General features: G+C 42.0%; 1 protein-coding gene across 15 annotated transcripts in view; it reads left to right on the top strand.

Annotated features, from left to right (window-relative positions):
• Positions 1 to 26,019, top strand: part of PTPRK (protein tyrosine phosphatase receptor type K) — a 658,422-nt gene that overhangs the window by 229,317 nt on the left and 403,086 nt on the right. For all 15 annotated transcript variants that reach the window (XM_082251915.1, XM_082251914.1, XM_082251916.1 and 12 more), the window contains exon 4: positions 15,322 to 15,403. In XM_082251915.1, the coding sequence (XP_082108041.1) occupies positions 15,322 to 15,403 (82 nt within the window). The remainder of the gene's footprint in view (positions 1 to 15,321; positions 15,404 to 26,019) is intronic.

The raw sequence follows: 26,019 nt of genomic DNA, 5'->3' as shown, positions 1-26,019 counted from the left end.
TAAATAGGCATGTGTGTATACCAAAAATGTGAAAAATAAAAATAATCCCACCTAGCAGTGCTCAACTCAGAAAAGTGCACACAATATATGTGAACAAAATAAACAATTAAATCAATAAATAAATAAATAAATATATATATATATATATATATATATATATATATATATATATATATATATCCAAATCACTGAAAATCCAATCCCAAAATTAATAAGTGGACAATAAATCAAGTGAAAAAAATCAGTGGAAAAATTCCAGTGAAACACACATGGATAAATCAATGTATAACTAAAAGTCCAATAGTAGGAGCAATAGTAGGAGAATAGTCATATGTGAGGATCCAGTGAGATTCCAGTGTAAGCTGAACAGACACACACCAACAAAGTGTCTGCCACCTTTGTGCTCCACTCCCCTCAGCTAGAACACTCACCCCACTTTTTGCCCTCCACTCTCATGGATAGGGCTGATAACGCTTTGGAATATGCACCACTGCACAGGATATAGGGAATAATGGATTCTTTGTGATTTTCAAGATGCCACTCCACATAAACCATAAAAGAAAGAGGACAGCCAACTAGTGCAATAACGTATGAACTAGTTTATTCCATTTAAAATCCACTAATATGCATGTACATGGGATATAACTATGCAAAGCACATCATAATCAATAGTGGGGATCAGGGTGCTCACTTGCTCCGGACGCGTGATGTACCAGCGTTCGGGTCCAGGACTCTCTGGTGAAACACCGCCGCTCACCCGATCAATCACCAGGCATGTCGTATGGCTACTTCCCTGACGTTTCGTCACTTACTGACTTTTTCGAAGGCTGTGTGTGTATATATAATATATGCACACAATGATTTGCCTTAAATTTCTTTTTAAACTGAATGTGTTGTTTTACAAGGTGATCATTTACAATCAAGTGATGCACTGGGGCTTCCTATATCAAGAAAAACTACAACCACTGATCTACAGCCATGTATTCCTTCTAGCCAGCTACATTTTTCCAGTATGCCTCACTACAGATGAAATGCGTAGAATTATAGACAGAAAATGCTTGAGGTGATTGTAGCCATCTTAGTGCATTTGCAACAGAAACACTCGCTGTCTGTGATACTTTATTTGCACTAACATACCATTTTTCAGGGTAAGTGCCCTTCCTTATGGTCCGATCAGTTCTAAATCCACTAATTCACAAAGGTTTTAGCAGAATGTAAAAAAAAAAAAAAAAAAAAAAAGACTGTCTCTGAGGGAATGGAAAATAAAATCACAGAAAATTAAAACCCTAATAATGAACTTTTTTTTTTGGTTTTAGTTTGGTAAATTTGACATTAAACATTTTTTTTTTTGTTTGTCAAGTTTAATAACACACCTATTGATATTTCCAGAAATCTTGTCTGATACATTCTTGCGCTGACTGTTAGAGCCTTCTTTTTTTTTTTTTTTTTTTTTTAATCAATACATTTTTATTGAGTTTAAGAAAAACAGAAGAACATTAGACATTGGTAAAAGTGATAATACTTCACATCAGCTGTTGGAGCCCTTACATACTGAGGCGCTGGAAAACTGCCCATAAAACTGCTCATAAAACGTTAGCGGTGTGCTTTTTTTTTTTTTTTTTTTTTTTTTTTTTTAGGCACATATGACCCAAAAACTGCTTTAAGAATTATATTGAAGCCCTTTTCAGGTGCTTCCCACTCATTTCAATGGAGAGGGGCATTTTTGAGGCGCTTTTTTTAGCGCTCCAGAGATGCTGCTTGCAGGATTTTTTACACCGCCCCCAGTGTGAAAGCATTTATTGATTTCAATGGAAATAGTTTTTCATGAGCTTTTTTGGAGCTTTTTTTAGCGACAAAGCACTTGAAAAGCTCCTCAGTGTGTAAGGGCTCTTTTAGATTACATAATAGTTGTCTCTGACTACACAACCACTCCCCTCTGTTTTTAACAACGGGTGTTCATAGTCCTATCCTGTTCTGATACAGAAGGGCCAGTAACCTATAATCCTAGGATGGGAGATGTGTTACTGGCAGAATTGCCAGGTGAAAATAAAAGGGAAATAACCTAGAAAAAAGACCAATGCAGCCACCGCATCCAAGGACTAGAAAGCTGAAATATGTTACATAGTTACATAGTAGTTGAGGTTGAATAAAGACAACAGTTTGTCCAGTTCAACCCGTGTAGGTGTGTGTGGCCGTAATCATCTCTCATACCCCTTAATGTTCTGAGCCTTGAGATGTACGTCCAAGAGTCTTTTGAAAGTAGCCATACTTCCTGCAGTAACTACCTCTTGTGGTACAGAATTCCACAGTCTTGTAGCCCTAACAGTGAAGAACCCCCTATGTTGCCTGAGGTTAAAACACTTCTCCTCTAATCGCATTGTATGTCCTCGTGTCCTCATGCAATCCTTGCGACTGAATAGCTTTTTTTCTATGCTGAGATCACCATTGAGGTATTTGTAAATTGCTATCATGTCCCCTCTCAGGCGTCTCTTCTCCAGGGAGAATAAATCAAGCGATTGTAAACGCTCCTCATAATTAAGGTCCTCCAATCCCCTAATCGTTTTATTTGCCCTTCTCTGGACTCTCTCCAGCTCCAACACATCCCTTCTGAGGAACGGCGACCAGAACTGGACAGAATACTCCAGATGTGGTCAGACCAGAGTTTTATAAAGTGCAAGGATTATAGTTTTATCTCGGAAATACATCCCCTTACTTATGAATGCTAATACTCTGCCGGCCTTGGCAGCTGCAGCTTGACATTGCATGCTATTGCCAAGTCTATCCTCTACTAAGACTCCCAGATCTTTATCCATTTTTGATTCCCCCAAAGGTTCCCCCCTAAAGTGTATTGTGCTTTTATGCTTTTAGCCCTCAATTGCAAAACCTTAAACTTCTCCACATTAAACCTAATTTTCCATGTCGTTGCCCACTCTGTTATTTGGTTCGGGTCATTCTGTAAGATATCTGCTTCATGTTGTGAACTTGCCCAATTTTGTGTCATCCGCTAAAACTGATATTGAGCTACTGATCCCGTCCTCAATGCTATTTATGAATAAATTGAACAAGATTGTTCCCAGGACTGATCCCTGGGGGACCCCACACACCACCCTAGACCAGTCTGAGTATGCGTTATTGATTACCACCCTTTGGACACGTCCTTTTAACCAGTTCCGTATCCAAGAGCACATGTTGTGGTCGATGCCTGCAGAGCTTATTTTATATATTAAGCGTTTGTGGGGAACTGTATCAAACGCCTTAGCAAAATCCAGGTACACCACATCCACTGGTCTCCCCCTATCTAGCTCACAGCTCACCTCCTCGTAGAATGTTAAGAGATTGGTTTGACAAGAACGCCCATTTGTAAACCCCTGCTGATTACTGCTGATGATGTTATCTTTAGCAAACTCTACGATATGGTCCCTTATCATCCCCTCCAGAACTTTACATACTATCGATGTCAGGCTGACTGGCCTATAATTTCCCGGGACATGTCTCTGCCCTTTTTTGAATATCGGTATCACGTTAGCTTTCCATGTAACCTTTTTGTTTTTGGGTTTAGATATGCTTTAACAGCAGTGATCTAGATTTTTTTTTTTTTTTACCTATGTCCTCTGAAATCAATGGTAATGAAAGAAAACTGTGTCATACATGTTGCAGTTCACTTTCCATTGCATGTGTTCACATAAAATAAACCTCAAATCATGTTGACATGTATTAATGTGTATTTCTTGTTTTTGTTAATTTCAGTGAAAATTAATGAGTGATAAAAGCTCCTAATATTCTCAGGAACATAACTAACATGGATGTTGGTGGTCAGCTACTTCTAGTAAGGCCCAGAATGCTTTAGGGAAGAGGGAATCTATTTTCTCCGCACACAATGGCTGTTCATGGAAGGTGACCTGATTTCAACTGATGTTTCTGGAAATCTCCTGATGCACAAAAACATTTTACGGCTCCAGCAAGCATAATTTTATGGGTTACCTAGTCTAAAATAACAGAATCTGATCAGGGATCCTGACGTATTTTGTCACCAAGATAAAGAGCCTGACACTTTTCAACTGAATTGAATCCTATTATGAACATCACACAGTCAAAATCTCATGATACTAAATTAGAGGTCAAATTGTTCGGAACATGGTTATAAGTAGGATCTACAGCATCCCTTAGTGTATTTCTGTACTTTCAAGTACATGGTGTTTTTGCGCTTGTTGTAGTAATTTTAGAGCTGTTAATATGCTTTGCTGTGCTTTATAATGTGTAAATTAAGGCTTTGCAGCATTAGGTTTGTGTTGAAGAAATAATTAAAGTTTGCAAATTTGATTTTTGTTGTTGATGTAAAAATCATTGTCCAAGGGTCATTTGGGATTGCATGGAGCAAGCCCGGGCTGTTTTGTTTATAAATATGCCTGTGGCAATTCATTTAAATGGGATTTCAAAATTATTCGTGTATAGAGGAAAGAAAATGGCAATAAGGTGATTAATGGGATGAACCTCGTATACTGGAATCTAATGCAATTATAGAGACGAGATTAGAAAACCCAGTTTAAAGTGGGTTTATATATTTATCTAGTAAATAGGGAAAGAATACAGTAAAGGTGGAATTCTTTACGCTTTAATAACAAACATAGATCCTACACACACACACAATGCAACTTATGTCCAACGCTACGTCGGTCTCAAGAAAATTTAGGCACATATACAGTTAAACCTTTTCCTGTACTTGTAAAATGATAGTTTGTTGTTCAGTTGTCATGGGTGATTCATACCCATTGTCCTTTCTCAACCTTTTTTTCAGTAACAGCACACTTTAAAAAATATGCAAAATTTTAAGCTACCCCAATCTAAAATGTAAAAAAACCTAAATGTTACTTACCATTAATGGGAAACCTAAACCTAGGATAATGCACACAATCATCTTATTGAAATTACTTTTACATCAGAGGTCCCTCCTTTATGTCATTTCCCCCCTTTCAGAGGTCACCCATCATGTCATAGTCCCCCTTTCAGAGGTCCCCTATCACATCAAAGTCTTCCCATCTCAGAATTCTTTCATTATATCAGAATCCCCACCCTTTCTCCCCTGCTCATGGGAGTCCCCCTCACATCAGAGTTCCACCTTCACCAAGTCCCCCTTACTGCCTGGCTTCAACAGCACGACAGAGGCTGTAAGGCGGCAGGGCAGTTCCGGATGGAGCCGCACATCCAGCCGGTCTTGAATTTTGCATGTCTTCTGCTATGGATCAGTGTCATGCATTGCTGAGGCATGCACAGACCATACCAATGAATAATGTATGTCCTAGAGCTTCATTGGTGGGTATGGTCCTTGCTTCCGGCCCAACCCCAGTCAAAGTTTGTTTGTTTCAAAAATTATTTTTCAGAACATTTGTTTGATCTTCTAATGATGAGTAGGGTCTAATCATAGTTGTTTTCGACAGCAGTGGTGAGAAAATTCAAAGGAGTGTGATAGAAAATTTGATTTTCAAATGAACAGATTTCTAACAGTGTATGTAGTTTTTTGTTTGGGAAACTATACTCCTTTTTAAAAAAAACTGAATGCTTAGAATAAACAATGTTTGAAGTAATTTTGAATGCACTGAGAATTTTTGTATGAACATCTATTAGTATATGGCCAGATAAAGGGTATAACAAGTACCCAAAGTCACTGCAATCAGTCATGGAGATCTTCAGGCACACAAAGGCATCTCATAAGTCTTTTTTTATGAAGTGCAATTTAGTCTGGCCATACACATACCGTGCAAATATCCTACATATGCTATTTGGAATTCACTATTATAAAATATATCAAAAAGGTTTAAATCTCCAACAAATTTTGCTAAAACCCTTGCAATGTATTAAGATCCCCTAGAGCAGTGGTTTCCAACCTGGGCTACACACACATGAACTTTAATGGCATCCCAGTCTTAGTCCATAGGGTTCAATATTGAGTTGACCCACTCTTTGCAGCCCTAACAGCTTCACTTCTTCTGGAAAGGCTGTCCACAAGGTTTAGGAGTGTGTCTATGGGAATGTTTCAACAAACATACAAAAAAATGTTCAGGCGCCAATAGTGTATGTAACACAACTGGAAAGTTATAAAAGCTAATTGTACATAGCTGCTGCAGAGAAGAAAATCCTTGGGAGTCAGAGCCTGTCACACAAAAAAAAATCTCTAAAAGGACTCGAGCATAATAGCACTAGTATATTAATGGAGATAAGTCCGCTTGCATTAACAAAGAGTTTAATCATAAATAATCCATAAGAAGCGCCAACAGTAGTAAAAGTAATGAACATAATCATAGCACTTCAGCCTCATAATAAACTCCACCAGCTGAAAAAAATGAATCCGTGTCTGAAAGGAACCTACTTTAGCCCATGGATAAGGTTATAGAGGCAATCCCACGGCTGGACACCGAGTTACCAGTGTGGTCTAGTAGGTGGCTGTTATAAGGGGCAACCCTCTGTTTCTCCGGCGACAGGAATCCGTGGCCACGCTGCTGCAATCCATGTTGGGGATACAGCCGTGAGGCTCTTGGTAACACTGCACGTCAGGGTATAAACACAAGGAGGCAGGGCAATAGGACGTGGAGCTGAAAAGCTGGATGCCTAAAGATGACGTCACAGGCAGATTTTTCGCTCAACTGAGCCTTATCAAGTCACGTAACCATAGCAAAGGAAGAACTATTTAAAGGGAACCAAGGAAGAGGGCCGGAACGAGGGAGAAAAGGAAAGAGGAGGGACAATGAATGTAATTATTGCTTCAGAATTGCCTCTAGTATCTCCATCCATGTTAACCATTTGGAACCTGTAGATTATAATCTTTAACAATATAAAATTATAAACCGTTTAGCAATTTAATAAAAACAATTGATAAACAAATCTTCAAATGTTTTGTTTTTTAAATCTTTAAAAAAGAGTCTCAAAACTTCCAAAAAAAACCTCTGCTTACCCCAACTAGACCTCTCACCAGTTACAATAAAACCTTAATCTAACACTGAGTTTCCAGTTCCTCATTCAAGCCGTTGGGCGATAAAGTATTTAACTTAAAAATCCAGAACGTTTCTCGTGTAGACAATAAAGAATATATTTCATTTGCAGTTAGTTTTATCTGATATATGTTCAATTGCCATAACCTCTAGACCAGTGGTTCCCAACTCCGGTCCTCGGGACCCACCAACAGGCCAGGTTTGCAAGATAACTAAATTACATCACAGGTGATCTCATTTGCTGCTCAGTGATTGCAGTATTCTAGTCTGCATCCCCCAAGGTAATACTTAAAATCTGGCCTGTTAGTGGGTCCCGAGGACCGGAATTGAGAACCACTGCTCTAGACTATGGGTACTCAACCTGTTGCTCTCCAGCTGTTGTGGAACTACAAGTTCCCTCATGCCTCAGCCTTTGGGAGTCATGCTTGTAACTGTAAGCCTTGCAATGCCTCATGGAACATATAGTTCCGCAAAAGCTGGAGGGCCACAGGTAGAGCACCCTTGGTCTAGACTCTACACACCTTATGTCCTTATTGTGATGGGGCAAAAAATGTGAGGCGCACTATGCTTATCACAGCCTTTTTTAATTTATCTCCAATGTTCACCCACTCTTTTGCGCAGTGTTTGTGTAGTGTGGCCCACATATAATTACAGGGACAACGCAAGATGTACACTAGAAATTTGGATGAATTGGAGGAGGAGGATTTTCCATGGCAGATGAATTGGCACGTAGGGCACCCTTTTTTTTTTTTTCCAACTGTAATATCCCTGTCCTATGGTCAAAATAGGACCGGATATCCATGGGCCATACTTTGTTTTGGCCAATTAATTTACTCAGGGCAATCATATTTTATTTATTTTTTACTTTTTGCCCCTCTAAAAGTTAACTTGGGGAGCAGGTGGTAAAAAAGATGTAAGAGTTCTCTCCAAGACAGCGATTTAGGGCAGTTTATTACATAAACTTAAAGTACAAAAAGAATTGTTAAAAAAAGGCAAGTTCCAAAAGATTTGCAAATAAAATGGCAAAATGCTAGAAACCCCAATCGTCCTCCATTATAACAGCAGCCACTGGACAGTCTACTTGCCTCTATTCAAGATGTAGCTGACAATCCTGGGGTTGATGAGCTGTAGCCTGCGGCCATGCTGCTTACTGCAGACTTGCATATAGGAGCTCCCGATGTTATGGGCAGCCCGATCCTCTGTGAGAGCTGCTCAGCTTCACAGCACAGCCAGTGTTATGCGGCTGGGGAGACGTCTCTGCCTCACGCCAGGCGGGCTAAGCGCAGAGAGAGATGGAATTTCAGGAAGCCGGCCACTTTCCAGCCATCACCAGGTGATAACCTCATGAGCAGTGCTGCAGCTCGAGGCTGTGTGATGTGGAGGAGAGGGTTCCTCAGTGTCTATAAGGTGGTCACAAGACTCGTTTCGCTCAATAGAGCCTTGTCCATCGAAGGCTCTTTACTCTTAGGCCCCTTTCACACAGGCGGACTGTTCAGATCCGTCTGTTCGTTTTTTTTGGCGGATCTGATCGGTCCCCCCATGCATTCCTATAGGGCGTCGGATGGCAGCGGAGACATGTCCCCTGACATGCGATCCGTCAAATCTGGACGGATGGAAGCCCTATTTTCCATCGGCCCGTTCCCATCCGATTTCCCCCATAGAGATGCACGGGGAACTGACAGCTGTGTCTCCGCACACAGCGCGGAGACACAGCTGTCGTCCTGCTCAGCGGGGGATCGGCGGCTCGATACCCCGCTAATAAAAACTTAATCCATCCGACGGACGCATAGTGTGAAAGGGGCCTTAAGGCGTCGGCTCTTAACTCTTAAGGCATCAGCATACCAAGACATTTTGAACAATTTCTTGCTCCTAACTTTGTGGGAACAGTTTGGGGCTGGCCCTTCCGGTTCTAACATGACTGCGCAGCAGTACACAAAGCAAGGTCCATAAAGACATGGATGAGAGAGTTTGGGGTGGAGGAACTTGACTGGCCTGCACAGAGTCCTGAACTCAACCCAAAAAAACACTATTGGGATGAATTGGAGCAGAAACTGCGAGCCGGCCTTCTCATTCACATCAGTGCCTGACCTCAAAAATGCTCTTCTGGAAGAATGGTCAAACATTCCCATAGACACACTCCTAAACTTTGTGGACAACCTTCCCAGAAGAGTTGAAGCTGTTATAGCTGCAATGGGTGTGCCAACTCAATATTGACACTTCGGACTAAGAGTGGGATACCATTAAAATTCATGTGCATGTAAAGGCAGGGGTCCCAATACTTTTGGTAATATAGTGTATATAGAAGGCGAGTAAACAAAGTTTATTTAACAAACCTTTCACACAGGCACCTTCCCATCTCTCCGCTTATCCCCTGCTGATCGGAGCAGGCGCAGATGAAAGGTCAGTGTCTGCTCCGTTTATGCAGTGGACATGGACAGACCACCCTCTGCTCTATGGGTGGCCTGGGAGTAAATGGACTCCGCTGTTCATTTACACCCAACTGGTTATGATCTGGCCCACCCAGACGGATCGCTTGTGTATTAGTATAGTTCTAGTCATTCTTTCATGAATTGGTCATTGATGGATAAGATTCTATCTAAACATAGAATATTTTAAGCAATGAATTTTTGTTATAATCTCTCTAAAGAGACCGTGCTTTTCGAAGTACCAATTTAGCACAGGTGTATTTTCTCTTTCCAGAGAAGTGGTTGATTCCTTGTCTTTGGAGTGCTGATGAGTTTGATGTGTGGGTGAGTGACCCTCTCCTCACGTTTCATGAGCTAACCGTGTTCTCAGAGGGAAGCATCTTTACGAGCTGTCTGATGGCAGCGAAGGTTACATATTGCTCAGTTTGCTGGAAGCATTTCATTGAGCAGTCTTCCCAGTCCATCTGTGCCTCCTGAACAAATGTGTGACAGAATTTGTAGGATGTCTGCTTAAAGCAGTTAAAAGTGAATGGAAGCAAAGGAACAGGAAAACGATGACCAGATTGTTTGGTGAACATAGCACAAGAGAAACAAAGGTTATTTCCAACGTGCTTTCAATTTCTAAATAACAAGGTACTGTTAGAAATAGCTATTGGTTTGCAAGCAGATCCAAATACAGTGCATTTGCTAATGCAGCTCTCAATGATCTAGTTCTGGCAGAACTACATCTCGACAAATTAGGATTAGGCAAGAAAGTCGGGGGCAACCCATATTTCCCCCATCTTTGGTATGAAATGAGCAGTCTCTGCAAACAATGTACATATTGTATGGTCACCTTTTAGGTATCTCTAGAACATTGCTTTATAGGTATGCTAGAGGGGGTGGGTCACTTGATTTATTCAGTTCTTTAAACAGGTATTTAACAGGCTGTAAAGAGAATAAATTAAAACACATGAAAGAGAGTTTGTAGCTCCATCTGCTGGCTTAAACTCCATCAATCGATCTATTGAGTGATCTATATAATTTTTTATTTACGTACATTAGAGTGACAGTCCTACCCATACCATAGACTGCAGAAATCGTCTGCTTTTTGTTTTTCCAAGATTATAGAGTGAATGTACTTACATTGATGGAGGCCTGGCTCTGCATTGACATAAACAAGCAGATGCACTTTCGTTTTTTTTCCCTTTATACCAATGCTGCACGGACAATTCTACTGTAGGGCTATGCACTCAGTGTATATCATTTAAATGGGGTTTTTAATTTTATCATGATTCTAGTAATTCTTGGATACTTTTTTTTAGCACAATGTAGTAGAGTGCAATCCAGTGCACTAACCTTACTGCAGTCTGTAGAACTTAATAAAATGTGCTGGTTGAAGTGCATGAGCACTGCTGCTTTCACAGTTGATGGTGTAAAGAAGAGTCCCATAGTAAAACAGTGGATTGTGTGTTTAATAAAGTCTGTTTCAAAATTTGAATTTGATAGACTTTTCTAGTTTACTTTTTTTTTTTTTTTTTTGAGAACGGTCTGTCAAACCCAAGGAACCAAGTCTCCAACTTCTATCTCTCATGCTCTGTTTGGTGAACAATATTAGCGAGTTCAGCCATAGACTTTGTATGGCTGAATTCGCACTGTATCCGCACCAAACACGCACATGAGGCTTTTTTTGAGCCACAGTAGAATCGGATCGCACAGTGGTTCACACTTGTGCGATCGGGTTCTGTGCGAACTGTCAGATCGCACTGCGATATGCGATCGCAACTGGGGGTGTCGTTAACTTTTAATTGACACCCCTGCGTATCGCATATGGCAGTGTGAACTGCCAGATGTGCGGATGCGATGCGGGAACACACTGCATATTCGCAGCGTTCCCGCATCGCAGAAGTGTGAATCGGCACTCATCCTTCGTTTATGTAGCTATTCCATGAAATTTGTTACCTTTTGTTCCTCTTGCATGGAGAGATTTACCATTGCATTAAGTATCTCTGTGTTATAAGGAGAGCTTGTTTAGGTTTATGCACGTTCTTTTTTTTTTTTTTCAACTGATGAGTTATGTATACCATGTTCTGCATGTTTAGAAGTCCAGTCTTCCCCAGACTGCTCTTTCAGCAGATGTACTTCTGAAAATCCTTCCTTCGGGGCTTAAGTGATTGAAGGGTTTGCGTGGGGGGGGGGGGGGGGGAGCAGAACAAAAATCTCATTCAGTGTCCAGAGCGGACTACAGCATAACATTTTGCTATCATAGTTCACAAGCGCAAGTCTTTGTTTATATCTGACCTTGTATGCTTAAAATTTATATAGCTGTGATCTTACGTTGTTAAATTCCAGCTACTACTATGTGTTCTTAAAACTTCTATAGTACAGAAAGTATAGTGGATATTTTGGGGATGTATTTCTATGGACAAAGCTGTGTCCTTTTTTTTATTTTTACGGCTGAACAGTTTAACGAAAATTGCGTATGTTACAGATAAGGTCATTTCTACAGTTGCAACACATTGCTCATGTATTTCAGCCCTATGACTTATGTATTTTACTTCGAGACCCTGTCACCAGTCCATTCAGTTCAACAATATTCCCACAAGATTATATGTGTATTTAATGTATTTTAGGCATGTTATTTACCAGTAAAATTCTCCCTTTAGACATCCAAAAGCCCGGAGACCACTACTGAACCCCGCTATTTCTGGATGTCACAACAGCAGCCCCAGCAGACTCGGAGCTGTCACCCAAGATACACTCTATAGTATAGTCATTTACTATAGTCACATTTTACATAGAAAGTTATGTTATGGAAGTGGGGGGGGGGGAAGAGGTGCTGCTGGCTCAACACAGAGAGTAACTAGACACCCCAGAAGAGCAGAGGGCTATGACATGCAATAAGGGAGGGGTCTGTGTTAGGAAATTGACTAGTCAGATTTTAAAAGCGGATTCCAATTTTTAGACCATGTTTCATGTTACCCCCAAATTTAAGGTTGTCAGCATGCACCATTCCACCCCCCCCCCCCCCCCCCCCCCACCACCACCACCTCTACTACCACCACCACCACACTGACAGGATCAAGGGGTTTTCCTCTATGCCACTTCCTGTTATGTTTAGAGGCATATTGCAAGGTAACTGTTTAGGGTAAGGAAAAAAGCACTGTAAGCATTTTAAAATACTTACAATTTATTATAAAATTGCATTGAATATCACTTCAATGTGACTGTTTACCCACCCAATTGAAGTCATAGCAGCACAGAAAGTCCTGCACCATACTAAAACTGGCTATAGATGCGTTAAAATTCAGCCGGTTCATCAGGGACTGGATGAGTTTCAGCCAGTGTGTGGCTGCCCCTGTTTGACAGAAGTTGGCAGAACAAGACAAAAAATCCTTTTTATGACCAGCTCAACTACTGTGGGGCAGTTTATGCACTAGTTAGCACTGAAATCCTCTATCTGGAATTGGTAAATCAAACTGGTTTTCTTTCCTGACAGTCTAGTATTGGTAGTAACATGCTAGAAAAGACAACTTGTTTTTCTTGTTTTGCTGGCTACTTTGGTTGATGTGCACTCTATAGTGTATATTGTATGTTAGCTGCATTTTGTTGAGGGACCAATTAGTCTTATAGGATTGGTGCAACTTTAGCTTATGCATGGAATTAAGTGGTGGTGCCATATGTCTCTAAAAAATGTGCATAAGTCTAACAATTGTAGGCATGATTCCGTTATTTGATCAAGAGACTGACAAAATTGTATACGTGTGTACATGTACTATTTAAAGGCTAAGTTCACTTTTTTTTTGGGGGAGCTTGCAGAGCATTGCATCCCCAATCAGCAGGTCGCAGGTGCAATGCCAGGCTCTTGCAGACTCTTAGTAAAGCGGTCTACTTATACCTATAATATGGGCAGACATTTTCTTTAGAGCAGGAAGATCAATGAACTACAAGATCGCTCACCAGTGCCCTTGCAGTTCATAGGGAACTAGAAGTTGTCTGCTGCAATGGAAGGCAGTACTTGTAAATCATTCATTCACAGAACTCTGTTAATGAATGACGCTGCCGTGTGGGCAGAGCCCTACACTCCACTTTTTTTTTTTTACTTTTTAAATTGTGAGAGTGGGTGTTGGTGTAACATGTCAAATGATATGCCATAAACATGGAATGTAGCATGTTTCCAAAATGGAACTTATCCTTTTAAGACTTCATATTAGGGATGCACCGAAATGAAAATTCTGGACCGAAACCGAAAATGCAGGATGCCCTTGGCCGAAAACTGAAAATTACTTTTTCCCCCAAATGATTTTAAATTAGATAGAAGAGGGGCATACACCAAAAACAGGCAGCGATGTACACCTGTCGCTGCCACCCTGTCACAGTATATGTACTGTGACAGGTTGGCAAGTGTTTAATTTATTTACCAATGGTATTAATATTATACAGCATGAGGGGGTTATTGTATTGTCACTGCTGGTCACTGATGAATTAGTGACCGACCAGTGGCAGTTAATTAACCCCTTTGTGCTGCATTAGTGCAACCAGTATCAGTGTTAATTAACACTGGTTGCACAGATACTGGTTGCACTAATGCAGCACAAAGGGGTTAATTAACTGCCACTGGTCGGTCACTAATTCATCAGTGACCAGCAGTGGCGGCAATATATTAACCCTCTCATGCTGCATAATACTAATACCATTGGTAAGCTTGCCTCAGCTCCCCCCCTGCCTCAGCTTCCCCCCCCTGCCTCAGCGTCCCTCCCCATCCCAAGGATGCGATCTCCTTACTTTCACTCTTCTCCTCCTGTCACTGTCCTTAATTTGAAAAGTCCCGCCTCTGGCCGGCGGCCCGCCTCCCTGTGATGTCACTACTGCTACTACGATCTGTGCAATTCTGCATGAATGAACTGACACACCAGGCGGGAGGGCGGGCGACCGGCCGCTAATAGCTGTAACTATGTGAGAGCTTCACTTCACTTCCCTGTCAGCGGGACTATGTGTGTGAATGAACTGACCTGACACCGGGTGGGAGGGCAGGCGAGCGGCCGCTAATAACTAGAACTATGTGAGCGCTTCACTTCCCTGTCAGAGGAGATACTCGCATGACAGGGAAGTGAAGCGCTCACATAGTTATAGCTATTAGCGGCCTCTCGCCTACCCTCCCGCCCGGTGTCAGGTCAGTTCATTCCATTCATACACAGATCGTAGTAGGGATATCATTGAGAGGCAGGCGGCCGGCCAGAGGCGGGACTTTTCAAACCTGCGCTGCGTCCTCCTCCTTCCTCACCCATTTTCGGCCGAAATGGAATAGGCTCATTTTCGACCGAAAATTTTGGTGGCCGAAATTTCGGTGCATCCCTACTTCATATAGACTATTGATAAAAGTTGGTGAGAGCTTTTCTCTGACATGTGGCCCTATATAACCACATTGATGCATTAGATGATGGCACACCTATTTCTGTTGACACAATCATCCATTGTGAGGGCTGTCCTATGATATATTCTTGATTTGCTTTACTACATGGTGGGAAATTACTACTGCTTTCATAGATCAATTGCTACATATGGAACCAAAGTTCATAAGTGTAGCCTGCTACACCGAAATCCCTGATCAGGAGATTTGCAAATGGAGTATTGGGGATGATACTTGAAGGTGGCAACACTCATTTGCCATTATTAAGACACTTCTGTTAAGCCACTCTTCTTTAAAAACATTAGCATGAAAATTCTGGGAGGAGACAAAGGAATTGTAGTGAAGAAAAAAAAAAGTATTAAGTCTGAAAGTTAATGCCCTCAGAGAAAGCAATAGAAGTTGTATGGTATATACATTTATAATGTATTTTTTTATTATTTTATACTGGATGCCTTCTAGTTCATACAAATAGTGGTTCTCTGAATTATTATTATTAATGATTGTATTCCTTGTGCTTTGACAGGTTATCTTTGAAGCCGAAGCTTCTGGTGGAAGGGGCGGATACATTGCCATAGATGACATTCAAGTTTTGAGCTACCCTTGTGGTAAGGATTAATTACAAAAAAAATAACTCTTCTATATTTTCTTTCGGAGTATGCATACCCAAACAATTGGTTATCCCCTCCCAAAGCCAGTGGCTCTTGTGCAGCTGGTGTATTATTTACAGTGCCACTTCTCATAAGACAATGCCTCAAAATCAACAATGGTTAAACCTCTTTTGTTTGTCACTCCATGCGGAAAATTATGTGCTTGCTACATTAATTACTGTCTAATCTTAACTGTGAAAAAAAAAAAACTGTAGTAAATGGAAGCTAATCCTTAATTGAAAGAATAAATGATTTATTTGTGCTCTGTCTTAATTGGTTAGTTTCATTTGTGGCTGTGCCGTTAGACACCGTAATGAAGATGCAACATGCACTTCTTTAATATGACCCAAGGGATACCATACTTCTGTCGTTTGGATTCAGTTCTGAATGGTTTTAGTTTGCTTCTATCAATGTTTTGTTGATAGATCTAACAGATCTGTCTGTTAAAGAGGGAGGGTAAGGCACTTTGGTTTTAAAAGCTACTGGTTAAATGTAGTGTTCTGTTGTAGTCTTTTATGTTTTTGGTCAGCAATTGAAAACCGGCCACAGACATTCTTGCTGCATCAAAAAGTATATGCAACACCCAATAAACTCTTGCCACATGCTAAACAAGTAAAATAGGATATTTTAAATTTAAAATTTTAGTGGCAACTTAACCAACCATCATATATGGTGTTATTTCTGGTTAGATTTATCATTATTTTATATAGTGAAGTTAAGTTGTGTGCTTAAAATACCACATATTTTTAATCTTCTTTGACTTGGACATTAGTGCGCCTAAATAGTGACAGTGCCCAATTTAGGCTAGTCATATAACTATATGTGATGCCTGATCTGATTGATCATTATATTATTTGGAAATGTCCGTGGGCACAAGGTTAGATCATCCAACTGCGAGAAGAGCTTAATGCCCATGTCAATGCTGCCGGATGTCTATAACAAGCTGTTTGGCTATAAGCACCAAAAATTCCAAGATAGATCTAATCAACCAGAGTCAACTGCAAATAGATTATTTTTTGTGTTAACTGTGAGATCAGCAACATTTCAGGGATGGAAACCACTATGATGAGAAACATTAAAGCAGAACTACAAGATCCACTCTTCCTCCTCTTCCTCAAAGATGGTATCTTTTTTTTTTTTTTTCCTTTCATTTTTCTAGGAGCATGTACCTAGTTTAAATGGGTACCTGCTCCCACTTCCTCTCGGATTTCCAGGCGACCTTGGAGGTAGTTCACCCCCACCACAGCATTTGTAGCTGCATAACTTTTTTATTTTAGCTGGTTCCTCTTTAAGCAAAGAAATTGTTCTCATTCTTTTCCCAATGGGGCCCTTCTTCTAAAACCATGTTTCTTCTGTGACTTACAAGTTAAAAACATCACCCCTTAAACTAATAACTAGGAATGCACCGATCCGACTTTTTTGGACCGATACTGATATCTGAGTGACGTTGTGAAATCACCGAGACTGGAACCGATCCGGAGCTACACACAAAGCAAGCGGCTGCAGTACAGAGCAAAGCCGCTGCTTCATGTGTACGGCTCCTCCATTCACAGACGGAGTGCATCTGATCACTCCGCCTGTGAGCCGGACCTATACAGGAAGTAGCGGCTCCCATCCCATACTACTACTGCACTTAGTAAGGGATGGCTGAGCCGTTACCAAGCAAAAACCGGATCGGCCAGTGGATCGGTCAATGTTACTGATTCCCGATCCATCTAAAATGGCCATATCGGTGCCGATATCCGATCCGAATATCGGATCAGTGCATCCCAAATAACGTTGCAATTTTTACTGTAAATTTAATATTTTACATTTTTATATTACAAAATACATAACATGTTTTATTAAAGATCAAACATTTGTAGATGTTCAGCAATCTTCTGAGCAGTAAGGGTTTGCAGCTCTTGTGTTAGGTCTGCGCTAGTAATTTCACTTTGATGTATGCCCCTCTTCTTGAGTAAGCTAGAAATTGTAAGCATCTGTGTCCCCCCCCCCCCCCCAACACACAACCAATACCCCTCAGATCAAAGTCACCAAAAGGTGTGGTACCTCACAGGACCCCCAAATACAGCCTTGCATCCCCTGAGGTTCTCCATCTGCAACTGTGTCTCCAAAATAGTTTTTCACCCAGAGGTCTCCCATTCCACAAGATTCTCAGTTTTTTTTTTTTTTTCTATTTGCACAAAAAAATAAAGCACAGTACAGAAACATCATAATGGCACAGAAAACAATCAGTACAGGGAGTGGTGCACCCTAAGAACAAAAGTAGAGCAAAAGAGAAAAAAAAAAAACAGTGTGATAACAAGTCAAGCAATCAGTACATAACTACAAAGATGAAAAGGAGATCTGCAAGAGCACAGTAGCATACAAACATATACAATATACACCTCAGGAAAGGAATAGTGGGATCAGGGGGAGTTCAAGATATAGGAGTCCCAGACGGCATTGAATTTAATCTGCTCATCACGCACCCTTGCCGTCAGGGACTCCATTTCCCGGATGTCTGAAACCAGTTTCAAGAAAAGGGCCCTGTCCGGGGGAGACTGCTGTAACCAACACAGTGGGATAGCCCTCTTAGCAGCCAAGAGGAGGAAGGATATCAGCCTGGATGCCGGTTTTGAGACCCTAGGGAATGGTAGGCCTAGTAGACAATGTAAGGGGTCCAATGGCAATTCTAACCCCACCACGGCTTGGAGCGTTTCCAGAACCATAGACCAAAAAGGACATATTAGGGGACGCGACCAAAAGACATGGTAAAGAGAACCGTTCTCCTCCCTGCACCGCTAACACAAGGCGGAACAAGGAGGATTCATCTTGTGAAGGGGCTCTGGGGTCCTATACCAAAAAAAGGAGAATCTGTAGAGCGGTCTCTCTCTGCGCCACGCAGCGGGATGATTTAAAAGTGGATGTCCAAATTGTATTCCACACAGGTAATGTGATTGGTCGACCAAGTATCCCAGACCACCTACGCATGTAAAAGTGGGATTCTCAGTTTTGTATCTTCTATTCACATGTTTCCTGGAAGTCAGTGCATTTCCTGAACACCAACCAGTGTATTTAAGTAGTGGTTGTATATGCTGTCAAGTACAAAGGCCAGCCATAGATGGAGTGATTTTATTTCCTGCAACCATGGGTTCATAGGAGAATCCCTCCTGGGGGGGACCTTGTGTTCTCCTGGCAGGGGGCGAGGGAACATAGTGATTATTGCTAGCGGCTTGGGTACACAGGCCAAATTTCTCAATAGGCAGTGTAGGCATGTGCCTACAGACACCCGCCTGTATGAGGTAAGGGAGAGTGGGCAATATATCAGGCTAAACGTTAGAAGCTCGTGGGAGTGGGGAGCCGGGCACTGGGATGCTCTCAGCGATCCAAATCTATCAATAGCAGAACTCTAGCACTACGCCTGACAGGTGGAGGCAGCCTCCTCTCCTCTCCTGTTGTAGTTTCCAGGGCAGGGCTGCACGCAAGTCAGAGTGCACAAGGTAGGAGCAGACATACTTGAAAGCAGCTGGCAAAGGAGAGAATACAGCCAGATACATTTAGCTTTGCACAGGGAAATGTTTACCCCTTGGAAAGTGAGGGGGTTAATTAACATTGCTGATAGCCAGTAATGCAAGGGGTTAATAAACACTGTGGTACCCAACACTGCCACTGGTCGTTACTGATGTAGTGAACAGTGACAGTGTTTATTAACCCCTTCATGCTCCATTTTTGGCTATTGGCAGGGTTCATCCCTTCATGCTGCACGATGGGGGTGGTTATTGTGTAAACCTGCAACAATGCTAGGAGTTATTTTTGCAGAAACTGACACCAGTCTGCTGGATTATTAAACTGGCTCCAATTCTGGGGGTGCTTCAGAATTCTCTGCCTATAGGCTCCCGACATGTAAATCCGGCCCTGTGGGTACATTCGTCCTGCACATACATGGTTGGAATCTGTGGTCTGCGAAATATTCCAGTAATATGCATCCCTTAGTCTCCTCAAGTAGCAATCCTGCAAGATCCTGTGAAGTCTACTCAAATTGACTCTGCACCCATCTGCTACACTCAGAAGTCTCTGTCTTAACATGCAGTCTCTAGATTCTAGTATGAGGGAGTTGGGTAAGTTTGCCTCCACCATCCAAGTTCAGGATTGGTTTCCAATTTTTCCTGCCGTCATTCCACTTTTAAGCAAGACGCTCTTCTTTGGATCTAAGATCACTCCTTTGGTTCTGCAGCTTTCTCACCAGCCGTCCCTTGTGGCTTGATCACTGGAAATGTCAAGAAAAGTAAATTGCGACTACCTATGGGTGCTTTTGGTTAAATTACTTGCATTCCTTGCTATTTAAAAATGGCTGTGCTCAAGTACTTGTAAATGTGGGTCATGCTTACATTCACTCTGTTAATGATAATTATATCGATCTCTAACAGACACAAGGCCAAAACAGTAAACTAATGAAATCTATTTAATTACTTTCTTTGCTGAAAGTCAACCAGGCTTTAAACACTCATCGCTTGAGTCGTATAGTACAAGGAATAGAAAAAAAAACTGTCACATCTGTAGTACAAGCCAAAGACAAACACTGCCATGCAGGGAAGGTTTCATTAGCACAATGTTATTAAATAAACCTAACAATGCACATTAAACTATGGCAACCAAACAGCTTTTTGTTTTACATTAATCTAGCTGGAACTGAAAAGTCTTATACGATTGCTATGGGTTATAGCTTGTTTGTGCCAAGCTATGTAATTAAGTCAGCCGAATTGGGATAATGATGCTTCGTCAGGGCATGTCAGCATGCATTCTTGCATCTTGTTCCAAGCAGAAGTCATTTCTGGCTGAATTTCTGTTAACCCTGTGGCATTCTTTCTGAGATATCCACCTGGAGATAGCATAGCATTACATATGGATTGGTAAATGTTCTAGCTTAAAATGTTTTGGAACAAAAGTCCTTCTATTGTATTTCTCTGAAGCACTGTGGGAATCAGTTTGGGGTGGTTTTACTTACTGCCCAAATGAACAGGTAAGTGCATTCACTAACTTCATTCACCATAATGCAAAAAAATAAGAATGGCAAACATTGAAGAAATAACCGGTAGGCTATATCACAAAATATCCCCACTTGTTTACCAATTTAGTAGGGAAATAGGGGGGGGGGGGATTTATTAAAACTGGTGAAGCTGTGCATAGTAACCAATTATCTTCCAGGTTTTAGCCCACGTCCAAATCGGAGCCTATTGCCGGAAATGGAACCGTTCAAATTGGTGCCACGCTGAGGGCCCTTTCACACGGGCGTTCCGCATGTCCGCAAATTATTCTATTTTTTTGCGGATGATATACGGACATAATGAATGTTTATGGCATTGCGGATGTCAGCCGATGACCATCCGCTGACATCAGATTTTCTTCCTTTCAGTTCTGTTCCATTTTTTGGAACGGAACAGAACCCTATTTTTGTTCCGTTTAAAAAACGGAAAGGAAGCAAAATCGGATGTCAGCGGCGCGACTTGCACGGACTTCATATAATTGAAGTCAATGCAAGTCGCCTCCAGGTCGCCCCAAAGTAGTACAGGACCCTTTTTCTAAGTCGGAGCGACTTGTGTCGCTCCTATTAGAACGGGTCCTGTACTATTCAATGGCGAGCGACCTACCGCGCCTGACAAGTCGCGCTAGTGTGAATGGACCCTTACCACTCTCTTGCTATGGTTTTTTTTGGAAATAGTCAGATATCCAACATGTTTATGCACAGTTCAATGTGAATCGGATATCACAGCCCATGAGACAGTAACTGATCACAGTATCAAAAATTCCAACTTGCAAATTACCACTAGTAGCTTGCAGTTTATAACCGCTCTTGATCTTTTGCAGTAGTGCTGAAAAACTCCGCTAGTGTATATTGGGCTTTTGCTTTGGAATTGGGCCATGCTCCCAACTTATTGTGAGCACAACCACAACTGAGGGAGATGAATAACAGAGCTGTAGGGAGAAGTAAAAGGTCTCTTGCAATAATAATAATAATAATTAAAAAAATAAAATAAAATTGGTCTTTGAAAGTCAACTAACTTATACAAGGAAATGTAAAAAATAAATAAAATAAAACTTTGTTATAGTGTATATTCCAGAATTGCACAAAAACACTGAATATATGCACATTTATATTTGCCATAAAGGAACAAGCTGCCAAAAAAAGACATTGTATTGTACAAGGTTTACCCAAGATTCACACATTTGATGTTGTTTTAATTGGAAAATGTGTACATTCTGGGGAAAAAGTTGTGTGAATGTTGTAAGAAACATTTACAAATAGATCCCTTCCTGTTGCTGAATCAGCAGTTTATAGGGAAATCCTTGGACTAGTTTCTGTTCGAAACCAATGTCGCTGTAAAAGCCATGCAAGTGCTCTTTTCTCCGTAATCCTTCCACTTACATGTTTTAGTTTTAACAAATAAACTGCAGATTCTTGAACATCCCACTGTTGCAACTTAATGATGAGTACATACCATTGACCATTTTTCACTGCCTGCCGTCTCGTACACAGTTTACAGATATAGTCTTTGTTGCCAATCAGTGGACCTGGCAGTACTAGATTTGAACAGATAATAAATTTGAAATAAGGTGCTTAAATTCTTATAAGACCCTTTTCCTGAATTTTATCTCCGCTGTGAGGAATAGCAGCAATTTAGAGACAAATCAGGCTCTTTGAGAACTGTTTTATTGATTTGGCAGTAACCGTCACAATTACTTATGAGATATTATCTTCCAAGGATTAATTTTTGAGATTTTGCAGGCAGAAAATATTTTTAGAAAGAGAAATATTTTTTTGCCCATTGAGACCATTGATAGTTTAAAACTGTTACAGCAGATATAAAGTACAAATTAGCATTTTGTAATTTGCCCAGTGTATCATACTGTTTAAATTTTATTGGATAAGGGTCGGTTTAAATGTTTAATGAGTTGTATACTTTTTTTTTTTTTTTTTTTTTCTTTTTGTATGTGTTGATACAAAATTACAAAAAAAAAAAATCCTTATGAATAATAAAAAGGATGTAAGGCTAATTGACAAATAACTTATCTATCATTAAATAATGTTATTATTTACACATTAGAGTTTATCAGGAGTTAAATTGTATTTCTCTATCACTCATTGACAGACGTAGTCTTCTTGATTCTCAAGAGCTGGGTTATGTTGTCTCCGCAGGAGTAGGACTAGGCAGAATGACAAAACGTTCTGGCTCCACCCTAGGGGCAGTCCCTGAGGGTATATCCTCCCTCTCTCTGCTACAGGGAATCAGTTTTTTTCTGTCTAGTCAGGAGTAAGGACCTAAGTTCCTTGCTGGGATCTTTTGGTCCTGGCAAGACTTTTTTTCTTTAAGAAAAAGACATTTTGTAGGTAGTTTTCTCCAGTGTTTTTTTCCTGTGAGATCTTCAAGCAAAAATGCCGGACTGGGCGACACTTGTGGTCACCCCAGCCGGCCTACGAGCGCGCGCAGACCATGGCATTGCGCTTGGTCGGCCGCGACATATTCAAGTAAGTATGCGGGGCCGGGCGACGGGCTGGATGTTGAGATCCAGTGGTCACCCCGGTTTCTGCCTAAGAGCGCGTGCAGACCAGTGCGCTGAGTCGGCCGCGACGGAGTCCCAGCAAAGGGACTGACTTTGCGAGTTAAAAGCTCGCTTGGACGCCAGGTACCAGAGAGTCGAGGCGTCCACAAACCCCCACCCCGGTGGAGAGGGTATTGTGAAGAGAGGGTGCCTGTCGGTTCGGTATGGTGAGTAAACGTTCCCTTTTTTCCTCATTATGAGGCAGTATATATTATGGGCCCCTCCATATATGGTCAGTATATATCTGATACTTACAAGTCCCCCTTGTAATACAGCATGTGTTTGTGGGAAGTGGACTTGGTTCAAGAGCTAACACTCTACCCAGCAGACTGTAAATTACAGCAGACATAGGAGGTATAATCCTACCTTATGTGCAGTGTATCTCTGTAGATCCATATGTCACCTCTTAGCAGAGTGCAGGTGGATGTGCTGGGAAGACGATATCGGCGGTCCGCCGCCATTTTGCCGTAGACCGAATGCATGTATGTCCTCAGGTCACGCCGGCCGCCATGTTTTTGGAGTCTTATGTCTCTTCTATGGGGGCGGCCATGTTTTGTGAGCCCAGCTACCTCGTGGAGGGCTGGGAACGCCGGAAGGCGTACACAGGGGGCGGAGCCACGCCTTCTGCCCGGGAAAAAAGCAAACAGCTCCTTCCAGTCTGTGTAAGACAGACGCTGACTGCAGTTTGTTGGAAACTGCACTGCATCGGTTGGTGAGCCTTGGGGGTCCCTCTCTCTCTCTCTCTGGGATCGAGAAGCAGGTACTCTGAGGGGCGCTATCGCGCTAGGGGGAGACACACAAAAAAAAAAAAAAAAAAAAAGAAAAAGTTTTTTTGTTTTTGCTGGCAAAGGTGTCCTGTATTAACATGGACCCTGCCACTCATGTATCTCCTCCGGATCCCCTCGAGGGGTCTGCGGGATCCTCCAGCACCCCATTGACAATTGAATCTTTGTCAGCTATTATGGAAACTTTTGTGTCCCGGGTGGAAGTGGCTTGTCAGGGACAGGGCGCAAGAAAGCGACCCCCGCCTAACCCCTTATTATCTGAAACTTCGGATTCAGACTCTGAGCCTATTTCTGCAGTTGCAGGTACTTCATCTGGTATTGGTGTCTCGGGTCCTGTCTCTTCAGACAGTGAGGAGGATGTTTCGGCATCCGCCATAGCCCGAGAGGAAGCGTTGGTAAACGCACTCATTGTATCTGTTCAAGAGACTTTAAGGTTACAGGGTACTCCATCGGAAATAGCTGAAACTGAGATCCCTTTTGGGACTAAAAAGCGCATCAAAGTGGCGAAGGTTTTTCCATTGCCCAAATGTTTTGGCAATCCAATCGAAGAAGAATGGCGTCTGCCAAAACGCACTTTTAATATTTCTAAACGCATTGACAGGCGTTATCCGTTTGAGGAAACCCTTATTAAGAAATGGACAGAACCACCTGTGGTGGATTCACCTATTGCTAGATTGAATAAAGCCACGGTTATTCCTTTAGAAGAAGCTCCGTCTTTTAAAGATCCAGTGGATCGCAAGATAGAAGCTATGTCTCGCACCATGTTTTCCTTGATTGGATCAGCTTTCAGACCAATAATTGCTATTGGTCTGGTTTCGCAGGCTGTAACTGAATGGACCAAGTGGTTACGCCGGGACTTAGAAGAAGTCCCTCAGGCGGTATCAGATTTGTTGGAACAAATGATACAGGGGTTACAGTTTGTATGTGATGCGGCGTTAGACGCCACTCCATTAATGGCGCGAGCATCAGTCTCAGCAGTGGTTCTCAGGCGTACACTGTGGCTAAAAGGTTGGTTAGCCGACCAAGGTTCCAAAAAAGCATTGGCTAATATCCCCTTTTCAGGAGAGCGTCTATTTGGAGCCAACTTAGATGAGATCATTAAGGATCTCACCGGTGGAAAAAGCACCTTTTTACCGCAAAATTTTATAGGTAGAGGAACTCGTCAAAGACGAGGACCTTCTTTTTCTGCTCACGAGGTTTTTTCGTCCAGCGGGTGAAAAAACTAAGTCCTCCAAAGCTCCTACAGGAGGCGTCAGGGGTCGTTGGTCGGGCAAGCAAAAGCCCGCCCCCTCCAGACCTGAAGATAAACCATCCAAAGCCTGAAGGTGCGCCCCCACCCATAACTGGGGTGGGGGGGACGTCTTCGCTGGTTCCCGGATCCATGGCTTTCCAGAATCCCGGACAATTGGGTTTGCGAAGTCATAAGGTCAGGGTACAAGATCGAGTTTCGATCTCTCCCACCGGCGCGATTCTTCCCTTCCAATATCCGTCTATCCGCAGATCGTTTAGAAGATCTGAGGAGAGCAGTCACAGATTTACTACAACAAGGAGTGGTAGTCCACGTTCCTTGGACAGAACGGTTTCAAGGGTTTTATTCAAACCTGTTTACAATACCCAGGAAAGAGGGCAAAGTGCGTCCAATTCTGGACTTAAGAGCACTCAATTCTTTCGTCAACATAAGAAGATTCAGAATGGAGTCCATTCGCACGGTAGCAGCCTTCCTGCATCCAGGGGATGTCCTAGCGTCCATAGACATCAAGGACGCCTATCTTCACATTCCCATTTTCGCAGGACATCAGCGTTTTCTACGCTTTTCCGTAGAGGAGAACCACTATCAGTTTGTGGCGTTACCTTTCGGTCTCGCCACGGCTCCGCGGGTCTTCACAAAGGTGTTGGCCCCAATGTTGGCACTTCTGCGCCAAAGAGGTATATCGATTCTAGGTTACCTAGACGATCTTCTGCTTCATGCAGAGTCTCCTCAGACCTTGCTACAAAACATAGAAATTACTATGATTTCTTTACAGGAATTCGGGTGGCTGGTGAACCAGCAAAAGTCATTTCTGGTTCCCACCCAGAGGCTCGAATATCTGGGTCTAATTCTAGACACAGTCAGGACGAGAAGTTTTCCTTCCGGTAGGGAAACTTCGAAAGATTCAATCAGCAGTCCAGTTGTTACTGTCCAACAGCTGGTCTTCCCTTCGGACGTGC

The sequence above is a fragment of the Pelophylax lessonae genome, assembly GCF_965119305.1.
Source record: "Pelophylax lessonae genome assembly, chromosome: 3".
NCBI lineage: Eukaryota > Metazoa > Chordata > Amphibia > Anura > Ranidae > Pelophylax > Pelophylax lessonae.
Note: the sequence above shows the minus strand (reverse complement) of the source record. Positions and strands in the feature narration are given on the sequence as shown.